This window comes from Pogona vitticeps, chromosome 1 (genome assembly GCF_051106095.1).
Source record: "Pogona vitticeps strain Pit_001003342236 chromosome 1, PviZW2.1, whole genome shotgun sequence".
NCBI lineage: Eukaryota > Metazoa > Chordata > Lepidosauria > Squamata > Agamidae > Pogona > Pogona vitticeps.
The window spans coordinates 206,758,432-206,773,709 of record NC_135783.1 but is presented as its reverse complement, the minus strand read 5'-3'; the positions used below and the strand labels follow the sequence as shown (position 1 = coordinate 206,773,709).

At 43.7% G+C, this 15,278-nt stretch overlaps 1 protein-coding gene and 1 long non-coding RNA gene across 3 annotated transcripts in view; one reads left to right on the top strand and one right to left on the bottom strand.

The window, feature by feature from the left end:
• Positions 1 to 15,278, top strand: part of SCN2A (sodium voltage-gated channel alpha subunit 2) — a 138,183-nt gene that overhangs the window by 51,572 nt on the left and 71,333 nt on the right. For both annotated transcript variants that reach the window (XM_078394659.1, XM_078394660.1), the window contains exons 2-3: positions 6,607 to 6,928; positions 13,736 to 13,856. In XM_078394659.1, the coding sequence (XP_078250785.1) occupies positions 6,659 to 6,928; positions 13,736 to 13,856 (391 nt within the window). In that variant the 5' untranslated portion in view covers positions 6,607 to 6,658. The remainder of the gene's footprint in view (positions 1 to 6,606; positions 6,929 to 13,735; positions 13,857 to 15,278) is intronic.
• LOC144589611 (uncharacterized) lies at positions 2,802 to 3,364 on the bottom strand. Its single transcript, XR_013545828.1, has 2 exons — positions 3,247 to 3,364; positions 2,802 to 3,019 (listed from the first exon to the last, which is right to left on the bottom strand). It is a non-coding gene; the product is annotated as an uncharacterized LOC144589611 (long non-coding RNA).

The following is a 15,278-nucleotide window of genomic DNA, read 5'->3' as shown; positions in this document are numbered from 1 at the left end:
TCAGGGCACGCTTTAAGTTTGTTTGTTTTTTTTTAAATTTCAATAGTTGTGAAAGTTCCTCTCTAGCTGGACCTGTGATGCTTCAGAGAAAATATTTCTTTATTGATTTATTTATTTTATTAGTTTTATTTGTATGCTGCATTTCTCTCAACAAAGGCATCCAAGGTGGCTCACAGCATTAAAATTCACACAACTGAAAACACAGTAAGTTAAATATTAAAAGATAAATAAAACAATATATGATTTAAAATAAAATTAAAACATGGAAAAATTATCTGCTAAAATGGGGTTCAGGGATTCACTTGGGAGCTGCCACCGAGAAGGCCCTCTCCCATATCCCCATCAGCTGTGCTTGTGCTGGCAATGGGAGTGAGAGGAGGGCCTCCTCTGCTGATCTTAATTGCTGAGAAGGCCCATATAGGGAGATACTGTCCTTCAGGTAGCCTGGACCCAAGCTGTGTAGGGCTTCGTAGGTAATGACCAGTGGTTTGAATTGGGCCCAGAAATGGACTGCTAGCCAGTGCAGTTTTTGTAACAGGTGTGTTATACGCTCCCTGTAGCTGGCCCCAGTCTGTTGTTTGGTTGCAGAGCTTTGCACTAGCTGAAGTTTCTGAACCGTCTTCAAAGGCAGCCCCACATAGAGCCCGTTACAGTAATCCAAACGGGATGTAACTAAAGCATGTATCACTGTAGCCAAATCCGACATCTCGAGAAATGGGCACAGCTTGTGCAAGTGCACTCCTGGTCACCACCGACCTGGGCATCCAAGCTTAGGGATAAATCCAGGAGTACACCCAAGCTGCGGACCTGAGTTTTCAGGGGGAATGTAACCCCATCCAGCACAGGTAGTATCCCTATTCCCTCCTCTGCCTTCCCACTGACCAGGAGCACCTCTGTCTTGTCTGGATTAAGTTTCAGTTTGTTTGCCCTCATCCAGCCCATAACTGATGCCAAGCACTGGTTTAGAGTCAAGACAGCTTCTCTGGAATCAGGTGGAAAGGAGAGATAGAGTTGAGTGTCATCCGCATACTGGTGACACGGAACCCCAAAACTCTGGACAATCTCTCGCAGCAGTTTCATGTAGATGTTAAAAAGCATGGGTGACAAAGCGGAACCCTGAGAAACACCACAGGCCAATGGCCAGGGCGTTGAGCAGGAGTCACTCAGCACCACTTTCTGAGTTCCCCCCCCTCCAGGAAGGACTGGAGCCAATGTAAAGCAGTGCCTCCGAGTCCCATCCCAGAGAGACGGCCCAGAAGGACACCATGGTCAATGGTATCGAAAGCCACTGGGAGATCCAGCAAAACCAACAGGGACACACTCCCCCTGTCCATTTCCCAGTGTAGGTCATCCACCAACGTGACCAAAGCTGTCTCTGTCCCATAGCCAGGCCTGAAACCAGACTGAAATGGGTCTAGATAATCTGCTGTGAAAACACCACACGCTCCAGTACACTGTCCAGGAATGGGATGTTTGAGACTGGCCAGTAGTTATCCAGGGAGGGTTTCTTCAAAAGCAGTCTTCTGACTGCCTCCTTTAAGCGAGCAGGGATCCTACCCTGCTGCAAGGAGGCATTTACCACTCCCCGTACCAATCGGCCATTCCTCCTCTGGCTGCTTTTAGGAGCCAGGAAGGGCAAGGGTCCAGCACCCATGTGGTGGCAGTCACCTCTCCAAGAATCCTGTCCGCATCATCAGGCTGCACCAACTGAAAAGAAATATGGTGGTGACCGGCAAAGAAATGAGAAGAAATAAAAAGACCTGCCTCTGCATCTTATGTAGTCTAGTGTTATTTTTGTTTCTTATTGTGGTTCTTTCCTCCTTTAACTTGAATGCCATTATTCTCTGTCACTTATTTCCAGTTTAAAATGTGAATTAAATTACATTTAGCATGCAATCCTACTTAGCTGAGAGCAAGCATCACTAAACAAAGCAGGATAAACATACATAAGATTATGCTGTTAATCTAAATCTACACCGGTGGCATCCCTTAAAATTCTCCAATGTTTACGAGTGTTATGAAGAATTCCGCTAAACGAGACCCAAATATTTCTGTAACCCAGCCTGTTTACCCCATAAACCAACCAAATAATACTGAGCAGAGTAAAACGAGGTGGTGAAGGACTCGAGTCTTTTCCTTTTGTTTTGTGCCTGTGGCCACAAAGAGGGTAACTGGCATCCCAAAGCTACACTGTTCCTGACTCTGGGGGCACTACAGATCCTGTGACTAACCGCCACCAGCTGACCTATTTCCTGCCACGCATCTCTCTTTCCCCTGCTCTTTTAGAGCCAGCCGCCATCTATTGTCACCTCTTGCGACAGTGAATGCCATGAATTAATTATACGTCCGTGCCTTTTCATCTCCTTGATTGACTGCAGCCAAGTTCTTAATACTTTATGAGGAGGCGAGAGGGGAAATCCCTCTCTGCTCCCCCCCCCTCCATATACGTGCAGCGTTTTTAAGAGGAAGGGGCTCCAAGAACCTTGGCGCCCTGCCCTCTTCCAAACCAAACCGGATCGAGTCCAGGTGGCTCCAAAACTCCAGGAAAGGGGGGGGGGAGTGCCCGGGCGATCAAAGGGATCTTTTGGGACAGAAGCACCCCAGGCTAAGTCTGCGGCTTTGCGTGCAACTAACTACGCGGCAGGACCACGTTCAGCAACACCTCCCCCCCACACACACACACTTTGGGGCTCTCCCTTTTGCAGTCTCCTCGGCTGCACCTGGGCAATCAAACATGGCGCGCTGCTGAGAAGCGTGAAAATTGGGAGTGTAAAATCCCAAAGTCTTAAGGCTTGGGGGAGTTTTTCTTTTTAAAGACGCCCAAGGATATAATATGAGCCTGCGGGAACCTCGCGCAAGGCGTCGCACTCCTCCCGTCTCCCCGCCAGCGCCATCTGGTGGACGCCGAATCTTTGCAGCGCCTGGTAAGGAGCCTTTTCTTCTTTTTTTTCTCGATGCACAGGAAATGCTCGTTTTTACTTCAGTAACCAGGATCCTTTCGCAGGAAGTTAGGTGTGGTCTGTGGAAGAAGCGTTAATTTTTTTTAAAACACATCAAGCGCATCCCCAGCACGCGCCCCCCCCCCCAGAAGGCAAAGGATGATGGGATGTTTGCTGCAATCTCCCCGGGGATCGTGTTTCAACCCCACGTTAGTGGGCGATCCCCCCCCACACACCGGCAGCGCATGTGTTACTCATCCGCGGTTTTAACAAAAGGATATCTTCTGTGTGTGTGTGTTTTGTTTACCAGTCGGCGCCCATCCCCAAGGGCCTCCCCATCCAGATGCATTTTCACATTAAAGCCATTTCTGCTGTGGTCGTTTGGGATCGTTCCTTCTTATCTTGCACTTTGCAGCACGCACTCCGTGGGTATTAAAAACTAGCTTCTCTTCCCTCCCCCAAGAGGATCGGAAGGATCCCTCAGGTGGGCAGCCGTTCCGACGGGTCCGCAATCGCGAAGCACGACGCCCAAATGTACACCTGCAGGAATCCGGGTGTGTGCGCGCGGGCGGGCGGGCGCGCGCGCCGGGTGCGGAGAAGCGGGAGAGCCTCTGCAGCTCTTTTGCGGGCGCGAATCGGTGAAGCCGAGGAGCACTCGCCGATGCTATCCAAATGATGATGGGGGGAGAGGGGCGAGATTGTTTTTTTTTTAATTTCCCGACCGCAGATTAGGTACCGTTTACCATATTCAGATCATAATTGCTATACTGATACATCATCTGGCACTCAAGCTGTTAATCTTCTGTTGCTGTTACTATTTAATTGCTTGGATAATGCGGCTTGCTTTGCTTATCCAGGCTTGTTGCTGGGTTTGTGTGTTTTAAGAATCTGGCAAAGATGACACTCCGCATTTTAAGCATCTTTAGTGCCGGATTTCAAAACTGCAGATGCATTAAAAGATCTCTTTCTGTTAGCAGGAAAATAAAATGCTCTTATTTGAAAGTAATAGGCTTAGAACTTAAGAATAGGTTTGCGGTGTTCAGTGTTTTTTTTTTTTTTAATCACCAAACTCATAACTTAATAAAAGGAGTTTATTCATTTATTTATTTACAAAGCCACATAATGCTTTCAGGCAGGATGCTGCCAAATTCACATGTCCACAGCTGATTTTTTTATTATTTCAAGGAAGCAAGCTGGTCTCTGCATATACCATGTTCCCCTGACAGCAGGAGGAGTACCACACGCCAAAGAATCTTGTGACAGTTATGGCCTCCAGCAGTCTCTGCTAATGAGGCTCTCCCCAGGCCTTTTGTGATGGTGGCAACAGCAGGGAAGGAGACTGAGGTGAATTCCCTCACCCCAGTACTCTATGGTTGCGTGTGCATGTATACATACATACGTACGTACATACGTGTGTGTGTGTGTGTGTGTGTGTACCTGTACACAGAACGGTCTTGTCAGTTTTCAGGACTGCACAAACTTTCTTCCTGGTCACCTTTGAGTTTAAGGGAGGAAGCTTCTTAGACTGAACAAAAACTTCCAGCTGTGCATCCCTAGACAAAAATACCAGTTGAGCTTCACCTACTTTTGGTTAGATGGCAGTATAACAATCAAATACATAAATAGACAGTACATAGGAACCCATTCCACTGAAGTCAGGGGTTAGACAAAGTGAGATGGTGTCTCCTCGGGTAGTAGATGATGGGAGGCAGCTACAAGATGTTGAGGAAAGGGCAGCCTGCTGCCTTCGAGTGTGATATGTCATGTCTTTCCATTTTTACTGTTGAAGAAAAATCCAGATGTCACCCCCATTCAGCTTTTGTACATGGAGTGGGAGGGGATGCTATCTTGTCCTTTTCTCCTAGTAATGAAATATCTTGAGTCACTCCTGACTGAGTTCTGTGAAAACATGTCTAGCACTACATAACTCATAAATCTGTGTATTACTTCCTGGAATCAAAGCGATGGTCAATGACTTGGAAACAATATTTGGAAGCAATATCCTTGACTGTAGGGGTGAAAAATTGGTAGCTCTCCAGACATAGAAATACAATTTCCATCATCCCTGACTACTGGACATACTCCTGATGGCAACTGGGATCCAATGATACCTTGCTCTTATAGGGGAGGGGGGGTTGGCTGTGGTCATCTGTACATGCTCGGAGAACTCATCCATTTATTGTTGGCAATAGGTTCTCAGACTAGAGTATTGTGGTTTGGTTGATTAAACCTAGTGACAAAAGGAATTCATTCCAAAGCAAGGCACTTGGGATAAAGTAACACAGTGTATATTGGAATATGAAACAAGTAAGCCATAAGACTTAATCATAATTACTATAGACCCATAGAAAGCAGTGGGGTTTAAATTGTGCTTGTTTTCAGTCCCATTGATTTCAAAGAGTCAAGTTTTAATACCCAGTTATTCTAACCTACAGTCGTTCTGTTCCTCACAGAAAGTGCCTGGATGGGATTGGACAGTGGGGGGGGGGGCTGATTGAATGGGCAGCCTTGGAGGGAACAGCTGAGCCCAGGAGCAAAAAATAGCTTTTCCTAGACTTTTCTCCCCAGTCAAAATAGGTCTTTGTTGTTGTTGTTGTTGTTGTTGTTGTTGTTGTTGTTGTTGTTGTTGTTGTTGTTGTTGCTGCTGCTGCTGTTGCTGTTGCTGTTGCTGTTGCTGTTGCTGTTGTTGTTGTTAAGTTTATAAGTCACATTTTGCCCACTCCTAGCCAAAAGTGGAATCCAGATATTTTGACAAAAATCCATTGAGAGCCCACGGAGCCGGGGGGGGGGGGGTGAGCACTAGTCTGTACTTTTCCTACAGAAACAGGAAGAGAGAGTAGATTCTGTACATTCTCAAGTGAAACCTGATACCATCACACCTTAAGCCGATGCTTTGCAGCGGCAATTTGCTGTTTTGGATTTCTGGTTTAATTTCAGATCCTGTGTATATAAGGTTTATATGGTTTTTTGACTTTTTAAGTCCCTCACCCCACCCCACCCCAGCCGCCTCATGCTCTGTATTGGCCATCCCAAAGAAGAGAACTGGAAAGCTTGCTTTCTGGGAATATTTTAGTGGTCCAAACAATGTACTCACCAAACCTGATTTGGGATTTTGTTCATGGACCACCTAGCTGCATTTCTATTTTCTTCTTTACGCCTTTGTTAGTCTACTACCATCTCCCACCTCCCCTTACATTGCTAATACCCATTTTGCCGTTCTCTGACTAAATGTAGATTTTAGGCACCTGGGGGCAGTGACCTATCATGTGCTTACATTTATCTGTCCTGATTTTTGGACAAAAGGATAAATAAATAATTGGAAGCTTGTTGTGCTCGGTGCTGCTGAACATTCTTGAAGGGTTGTCAATATATTGCGCTTCACAAGAATTGCATCGAGGGGGAGGGATTTCTGAGAGGTAGGGGGGAAACTTCCAGTCATCTGAGATGATTAAAAAGATGTGAGGAAAACCAGGAAAACTGCCTGGAAGGAACATAAATGAATGCATTGACATCAGAAATCCCTTTTGCAGCCTAGTCCATAAGCTGCCCTGCAGACAATGATATGCAAGTGTGTTCCTTTTCCTCCCCTCTGCACAGAACATGGCACTAATCCTCTTTCATGTGTTTCTTCTCTTCTCCCCCTCCCCCACTCCACACTGTATTCCAGCACTTTTTTATGCATGGGACACAACTGTAATTAAGAGGTGCAGGATGAAAAGATGGCACAATCAGTGCTGGTACCACCAGGACCGGACAGCTTCCGCTATTTCACGAAAGAGTCGCTGGCAGCTATTGAACAACGCATTGCCGAGGAAAAAGCGGCGAAGTCCAAACAAGAACGCAAAGACCTCGACGACGATGACAATAAACCAAAACCCAATAGTGACTTGGAGGCCGGCAAATCACTGCCCTTTATATATGGAGACATACCTCCGGGAATGGTGTCTGAGCCCTTGGAGGACCTGGACCCATACTACGTTAACAAAAAAGTGAGTGTTTGCTGTTACAAAACCTACTAACAGGGAAGAAACCCTATAGCAAGCGTGGGAGAACCCTTAAAATTTACAGATGTCTAGGATTACAGTCTCATAATCCGTTACCCTTGGGTGGGGCTGATAGAAGTTGTAGTCCAAAGCATCTGAAGCGGTAATGATTCCCAGTAGTGATCGCTGTCTATTTCCTTCATTGATTCCCCTTGTTTGCTGATGTGGTTCAGAAATAAGCACTACAAGGGGAGAGTATCAGTCTTCTATAAGATATTTTCTGCTTTATCTTTACATGTGAAACAGTTTTATTATAAAAACAGTTTTACAGTATTATAAAATTTAGTGGTAGTGACCCTTTTTTTTTACACAGAGAAAATTACTGAGAAAAGAAATGAACAAAGTTTTTATTAACTGTGGCATTAAGCATGAAGTCTCCCTTCCGGGGACGTGGTGGCGCTGTGGGTTAAACCTCAGAAGCCTCTGTGCTGTAAGGTCTGTAGATCTTCAGCTGTAAGATCGAATCCATGTGACGGAGTGAGCTCCCATCGCTTGTCCCAGCTCCCCCCAACCTAGCAGTTCGAAAGCCTGCAAATGCGAGTAGATAAATAGGGACCACCTCGGTGGGAAGGTAACAGCGTTCCGTGTCTAAGTCGCACTGGCCATGTGACCACGGAAGATTGTCTTCGGACAAAACGCTGGCTCTATGGCTTGTAAATGGGATGAGCACTGCCCCCTTGAGTCAAACACAACTGGGCAAAAGTTGTCAAGGAGAACCTTTCCCTTTCCCTTTCAGTGCCAAAATAGTTTGTTTGCCTTTTAATCTTTCTTATGTAACAAATGCTCTTTGGCCTCTTGTTTTTCCTTGTTTCTTGAGCAACTTGAATATAAACCCTAGATGTAGTTTCTCTGAACTATCCTATCATCAGTCATCATTGCTGTATTGTGTTGTATGTGGGGCTGCCATTGGAGAGGGCCCAGAAGCTTCAGCTGATAAAGAATATAGCCACCAGAATTTGAATTCATATGGCCAGGTTTATGCACATTATGACCATGCCAATTGCCAAAGAACTTCATTTATAAGTCTTTTTAAAATAAAGCGAAAAATCTGCTGAAAAATGAAAGTTGAGTCTTTATATCAGTCTTTCAGCAAATCTTGCCATATACTTTTAAAGGACTTATAAATTAATTGATTTAAATTGCTGTGGTCATGATGTTCGTAAAACTGACTATATCAGTCCAAATCAACTTCTGACCGGAGCTTATAAAAAGAGCATTAAGATGCTGGCCTTCCCTTGCCATGTATTTCTTCTTATGGTATACTACACAGTGAGCTGGCATTTTGAAAGCTTGGCTGTCCAAGTGTTGTTGGACTATAAGAGTCATCCACCCTAGCTAGTAGAGCTAAGGATGATAGGAGCCAAAGTACTGGAAAGAATGTGAAACTGTCATGTCTAATAGCTACTGGTAGACCTGTTTTTTCCCCAAATCTATCCAGTCCTTTAAAAAAACACTCTCTAAGCTGGTGGCTGTCCCTACATCTTCTAGCAATAAATGTGGAAGTTCATGCTGTATGGAGGAGGTCACATTTCTCTTCTATTAACTTTGGAAGTTACCTGGTCTTTCAAAGCATTTGTTACCCTATATATAAGAACTGGCAGTGATGAAAAGAACGCAATCTCACCTCATTTATCTTCTGGGGCTTTAGTTTTGCAAAATAGGTGTGGTTGCCCCCTTTTCCAATATATTGCTGGGAAAGCGATGAAGTTGGGCTAGATCTTCACAGCCGCTTCTCTGTAGTTTAGGCAGCCAGGGTGCCCGGTTGCTTTGTTTGTGGACTTGTTCATTTGATGACTAGGCCTGATGTCAGATCAGGCTTGTTGGACACTTGCTGAGACCACGTCCCAGATAGAGGCCCGTTGCCAGCTCCTGAACCCTGCTGGTGGTGGTAGTCGTGGCAGCTGCCACTCTTGCGGTCACTGCCTAGTTACCTGCTGTCTTTCAAGCAATGAAAGGTGCAAGGAGATGGAGCCCCTGCTCCTCTGGGACGTTAACGGGGAGATTAGGCAAACAGGTAGTGGTCACGACAGTGGAAAGAGACTGAATTTGGAAACTTGCTTTTTAGAATGACGACTATAATGGCACTCTGAAGCCATTGTAACTGACCAGCGGTCAGATGATGCCCTATTGGCTCACAGTAACAACTTGTCATGGATGATTTCAGCACATCATTATTTTCATTGTTCTGAAAAGTAGTATTCCAAGCTAGGGGTGGACCATCTCAGGGAAGCAGTCCATAGTGGACATCTTTCACCAAGATCAGCCAAAACCTAGATCTGTAGCAAACATTTCTGCAAACCTTAGGAACATTTCCTTTTTTTCCCTCCTTTTACAGGAGGGGACTAGAGATGTCAGAATCCCCCAGCCAATAGTCCTGCTGGCTGAGGGATTCTGGGAGCTGGGGTCCCAAAAAGGAACTCTCCCATGCGCTGAATATTTCTGGAAGGAGAGGCTAGAAAGGGGTGAGAATCGCTGAATAGAACACTCAGGGTTCAAGAGGGAAAGACACTTTGAGAATAAACATGCAGATGTTCAGCACACAGCAAAGAAGTGAATAATAGCCTCATTGTAACCTCAGAACTGATCCATATGAGAGAGAGAGAGAGAGAGAGGAGAGAGAGAGAGAGAGAGAGAGATGAACATGAGATTTAAAGCAGTGGTGCTGTGGAAAGGAGGTTCTATCTTTGTTGTTACTGCTGCTGCTGTTGCCAGTGTGTCTAAGGATTCAGCGGGTGAGAATGGTTAGCTAGTGAACCTGCTATTCCAAGTTAGGGCCCTCCTGTTTTAATGAATGGAGCCAGCTTGCCTGCTTTATGCCTCCACAGGGACGTACAGCGCTACCGGTCCCTGTTGCAGCCAAGAAGTGCAAATGTTTGCATCATGGTTGTTTCCAGAACGCAGAGAAAGGCGCATCTCTCACCTCACTCAGAGCAGAGAAAAGCATAACTGTCAATTCCTTCCCCCAACAGAACATAGCCACCCAAGAGCAAACTGAGAGTGAGGTTCAGAGGTTTACAGCGTGCTCATTTCCCCTTCTTGCCCCAAAGCAACGCTTATAAATGGAAGGATTTAAATCCAGGGTTCCTTCTCCTTTCCAAACAAGAAAGGAATTTTTAAGATTAGATACGGTGCTGCTACAAGGGGGTTAGTGAATATAAAACATAAATGATTGTTTGATTAATGTAGATGATTGAATGCGGAGAGAACATAGGCAATTCATTAAAGAGACAGGAATTGGACAAATAAATGTATTAGCTACTGCAGAAACCTGGCAGGGGAATATTACTTGCAGTTTTGGCAGACATAAAGGAAAACAGCCAGTGTAGCTACAATATACAGTGTTCAAGCATTTACTCTCTTGTGGGTAAAGGCGAACATCTGAGTACCTCCTGTAACAAGTGAGAGAAGAAACATCAGGTCAAGAAAACATTGTGGCCTGAATCTGTGAGGTATTTTGAATAGTTACAGTAGATGATTCTAAACTGTTCATATTGGTATATATCATAAAAGTAAGAATATACTGAATGGAGATATCATTAAAATGTGACAGATGCAGTTTACCAATCCCTCTGGTGCTTGTTCAGAATGTACTTGGTTCCTGTTCAGAATACAGACTGATTCCACAAATCTCTCTGATGAGGATGTAAGATTTTATAGGCAGCCTGGGGTAAATAGGATAACTAGCAATGTGATGAATAAAATGTGACTCCTCAGTAGGATCTAGGCTGCAATCTTAGAAAACATTTACCAGGGAGTAAGCTTACTGAATACAGTGACAGTTATCCCTTAGTACGCTTGGAAAGGATGGCATGGCTCCCCAAACTGGATTGTGAGTTAGCTGATTGCTTAAAGTTGTTGCTTCCATGTTTGTTTTAAATATGTTCTCTTGGTAGGAAGCAGTTTGTTAACAGACCTCATCAGAGTGGTAGTCAGCCACCCAGGCAGGACCTATAGGGCCACATTCAGTAGAGTTCTGCATTAGTTGGGCAAGGCAGGTTTAGGACCATTTGAAGTAAAATGACAGAGATTAGTATGTGAAGATGAAGACCCCTGCAAGATGGTTGTCCAGAGTCTAAAACTATCTAACTGTACTGCTGTTCGGACTAAAAGCTGGACTTCTCTACCTACTATCACACACATCCTTTTTGAAAGCACTGTCATGGAGGCAACCACAAAGACATTCAAAGCTGGGCCTTCTCTGGCAGCCACATTAAAAAAAAAACCAACATTCACAAGTAAAGTTTTCCAGGACATGGCTGGGAGCTGCTGTGAAAATAAATTTAAGGGCAGCTGCCATGGAGCAATGTATCATGGAGTGCACTGAGCCACTAGATAGGGTCCTTGTCCGGCCCGAGGAATGGTTTATTGCTACCTCAGTTGGAATAGCAAATGGCATCCCCATCCCCAAGCTCAATGAGAGGCATGAGACTCAAAGGCAGCCATTTTATTCTGATGCATTCAGTGGAAAATCCCATAAACATGTCTTTCTATTCCTGAAAGTAACACACTTGCTAGCCTTCTCTGTCACTTCAAATCTGTTGCCGGAAGCAGCTTAACCACCTCTTGGCCCATTTGTAGGCCAAGCCTTGACTGTCCTTGCCGGGTGCTAAAGGCAATGGCATTACACGTCCACATGCAGGCGTAATTCAGAAGATGCAGGAAAGTCCTAACAGTCTCCTCTCGGACTGGCTGGGCAGTAAAGAGCACCAGCTTGCTAAATGGTTTTATACAGCGGCTATAGAATGGGTTAATTGTATTTACCTCACATCAAGACAGGATAGAGTCTGCCACATCTTTTGATAATGACCATGGTGTAGATTAAAAACTTGCTAATGATAGAAGTTCAGGAAGCAGGCTTGTACTGAGGAGCATTTCAAAATTCATCCTCATGGGATATAAGCACAGTTCTTTCTATCATGTGATAATGAAAAGAAACATGTTCTGAGCTTTGAGGAATTTTATAGGATGAAACAAGCCAGAACATAAGACTGCTGTAGAAGAAGCCGAGTTTGCCGATAACAGTATCTAGCATAGAAAATGCAGTTCTAATCCAGAAAATGGGAGGTTCCTGAGGCAGCCAGTTGGATTTTATATCCCAGTGCCATCCCAGAGTGATGACTGGTCATTGGGATTTACTAGATATCTAGCAAGGTTGGGTGTTTACATTTCATAGAAAAGTTATGAAAGCTGTCCATCAGTGCATCTCTCTCAAACACACACAGACACACAGACACACAGACACACACACACACACACACACATACGGAGAGTACTTTAAAAACTCATTATCTTATGGCTTTGTCATATACTCACTTCACCAAATTGACCACTCCAATTGCCAATACTGTAATTTAGTGGTGATTCCTATATTACTTCTATGTGATCTGTTCCTATTTTCCGTGCATATTTTTCCCCACCTACAAAAGTGTGTGAATACTGTAGTTGCTCCGAGAACACATTTCTCTGTTATTTCCAGGATAGCGATCCTTAGTGATTCTGTGGCTACTGAGACTGTAGAGATTGCAGTAAAAACTTTACACTGTACTATGAGCTGCAGTTTATATAAACTGTTTTTGTCATGCAAATTCTTATACCTGAGTGCATTTGGAACAGAGCAGAATTAACAAAGTTACTGTATTTTTTGCACCATAAGACTCACTTTTTTCCCACAAAACAGGGGTGTGGAAAGTCTGTGCGTCTTATGGAGCGAAGAAAACAGATTATATTTTCCTGTTTTCTTCTCCTAAAAAATTGGTGCGTCTTATGGAAAGGTGCGTCTTATGGAGCGAAAAATACGGTATTTTTTTAAAGGAACTGATTACAGTTATCTTTACAAGCCATCACATTCCAAGTAGTTAGTAAACTGTTTTTAAAAAGTTGACATTTTTCCTTTCCTGTTCCTCAAAGGTAATAAAAATTGTTGTCTTTTTTGGTTACTTTTAAAAAAATACACACACATACATCTGAATGCATTACGCAGCTAGCCTGAGGTACAAAACACATTGTTCACCCCATCTACCTCACCATTTAGTGAGCCCACGTATCTGTAACTTGAAATGTAAGAGTCCTAATTTGCCCAAGAATACAAAAGGAACAAGGATCGCGTGGGGTGGGGGTTATCCCTGTTTAAATTAGAATCATAATGTAATTGTATCTTTGTTTTGGAAAACCTAACTAATTACAAGTTATTTGTATCTGCTACTTCCAAACTTGTCTGTCTTGGTAAGAAGCTGACTTGCAGTCACAAAGCGGGACGGGTACAAAATAAGCTTTCCTGTCTCCCCAGCATCCAGTTCTTGATGTTTAGTGGGAAGAGCCCTAAGTAAAACTATATCAATATCAGTGCATTTCTGAGTAGCTTGTATAGATGTCTGACTTTGAAACACAGTTTGGACAAGCTAGTTTCTTGACCTACAGCTTCCAGAATCTCCCAGCCAGCATGGCCACTGGCATGCTGGGGATTTGTGGAACTGTGGTCCAGAAAAAAACAATTTATTTTCAAGCTCCAGTTTGAAAACAAGAGGAAACTTTGAGAAGGAATCTTCACTGGCACCAGACAGGCTGAGTAGCCTTCTGAAAATAACTATGTTGCATGAATACCAGTAGATAGGATGATAAGCACTGCTGTCTGTGTGGATACACTCTTCTGTAACTGGGACTTGCTCTTTTTATATGTGATGAGATTTGAGTGCTTTATAGGCCAATGTTATGATATAAATTCCCACTGTTGTGTTTTCCTTTTTTTTCTTCCAGACATTTATAGTATTGAATAGAGGGAAGGCGATCTTCCGATTCAGTGCCACTTCCGCTGTGTACCTGTTAACTCCTTTCAACCCTCTTAGAAAAATAGCTATTAAAATTTTGGTACATTCATATCCTTTGCTAGTTGTTGTTTCTTCGTGAATAAAATAACACTGACTCTTGTTTTCAGTACTGTATCTTGATTCTTTGAGGCTGTTTGGTTCTAAAGAGTGTATGAACCACGTGTTGTCCTTCCTCCATTTCTTGCTTTCACTCCCCGGTACATTTCTCATATTTGCTAATTCTACAGCAGCTGCTCTCACCTCATTATTGTAGGGCAAGGTTTTCAAATGAGATCCTTCCTATCCTCCTTTGGCTCTCTTGTTTGCTTATTTTGCTCCCCATTTTCCCCCCTTTCTCTTTTCTTCTCTTACATCTCCATCCTTCAGTGCCCCATTCCTTATTTTGCCATTTGGTTTCTTATGACAGTCTAATTGCCTTATATCAATGGCTTATGTCACCTATTCTGGGATGGCTTAAGAGTCTGTCTGCAGTTCTTCAATGACATGAACTGAAAGGCGTCTTGCCCAAGGTCGGGAACTGCAGGGAAGGGTTAGCCATATTGCAGATTTCACTCACAGATTGTGAGGCAGCCTTGAGGCCCGTCAGGCCTGACCACAGTCTGCTCCCAGCCCAGGCCCCACATTAGAGGTTTTGCCGCTGCTTTCTGACAAAAATCATCACGAACAGAGGTGTTCTGAACTTATGAGTGATCCAGATGTGTTATGGCCACTAGGCAGAGAAATTCAGTTCTGATTTGTACGAGGGGATATATGGTGCGTTTATCCAGTGTATTTTGACTGGAGATCCTACTCGGCCTACTGACATGAAGACTGCACAGCAGTTGTGCCTATCCTTCTTTCCCTGTCTCTCTGTCTCATAAACCCCAAAGCCTTGTACTGAGAGTCAGGGCTGTGAACTGTTAACAACTATTATGTAACTTGCAGCATGTCCCCTTCATCAATATAAGTAAATATGCACACCTGGGTATGTATAAGCATTCCATATGTTTCTTGTATTTTTTGTGTCAACAAAGAACTGGCTGTGTCCTGTGAAACTGATGAAACTTGGAAACTTCAGTGTGGCTTGCAAATCTGCAGTGATCCATTCTCATTCTGAATTTTGTTTTAACAGATACAAATTTTAATAAGAAACTTAAGTATGTGTTGTTGTGGTGGTTTTAAAGAACAGTTTCAAAAGAGATATGTATGTAAATGTCAGTAGTAGCTAAGGCCAGACAATAAATGCTCTTTCCATGATTCTGCCAATTATTATTATTTTAATTATTTTTTATTTTTAACAACTAGGGATAAGGTACTGTAAGGAGTACAAAAGGTAGAGGGAATATGGGGGGAAAAAGAGGGGGAAGGAGAACACGAAATGTACTGTCATCCAATCTGTTCATGTTGTGATATCAAGTCAACTTTCCATCTTTCTACAATTTGATTGCCCTCCAGGTTTCAACTTACAGTTACATCTTAGTTTAATTCTATGT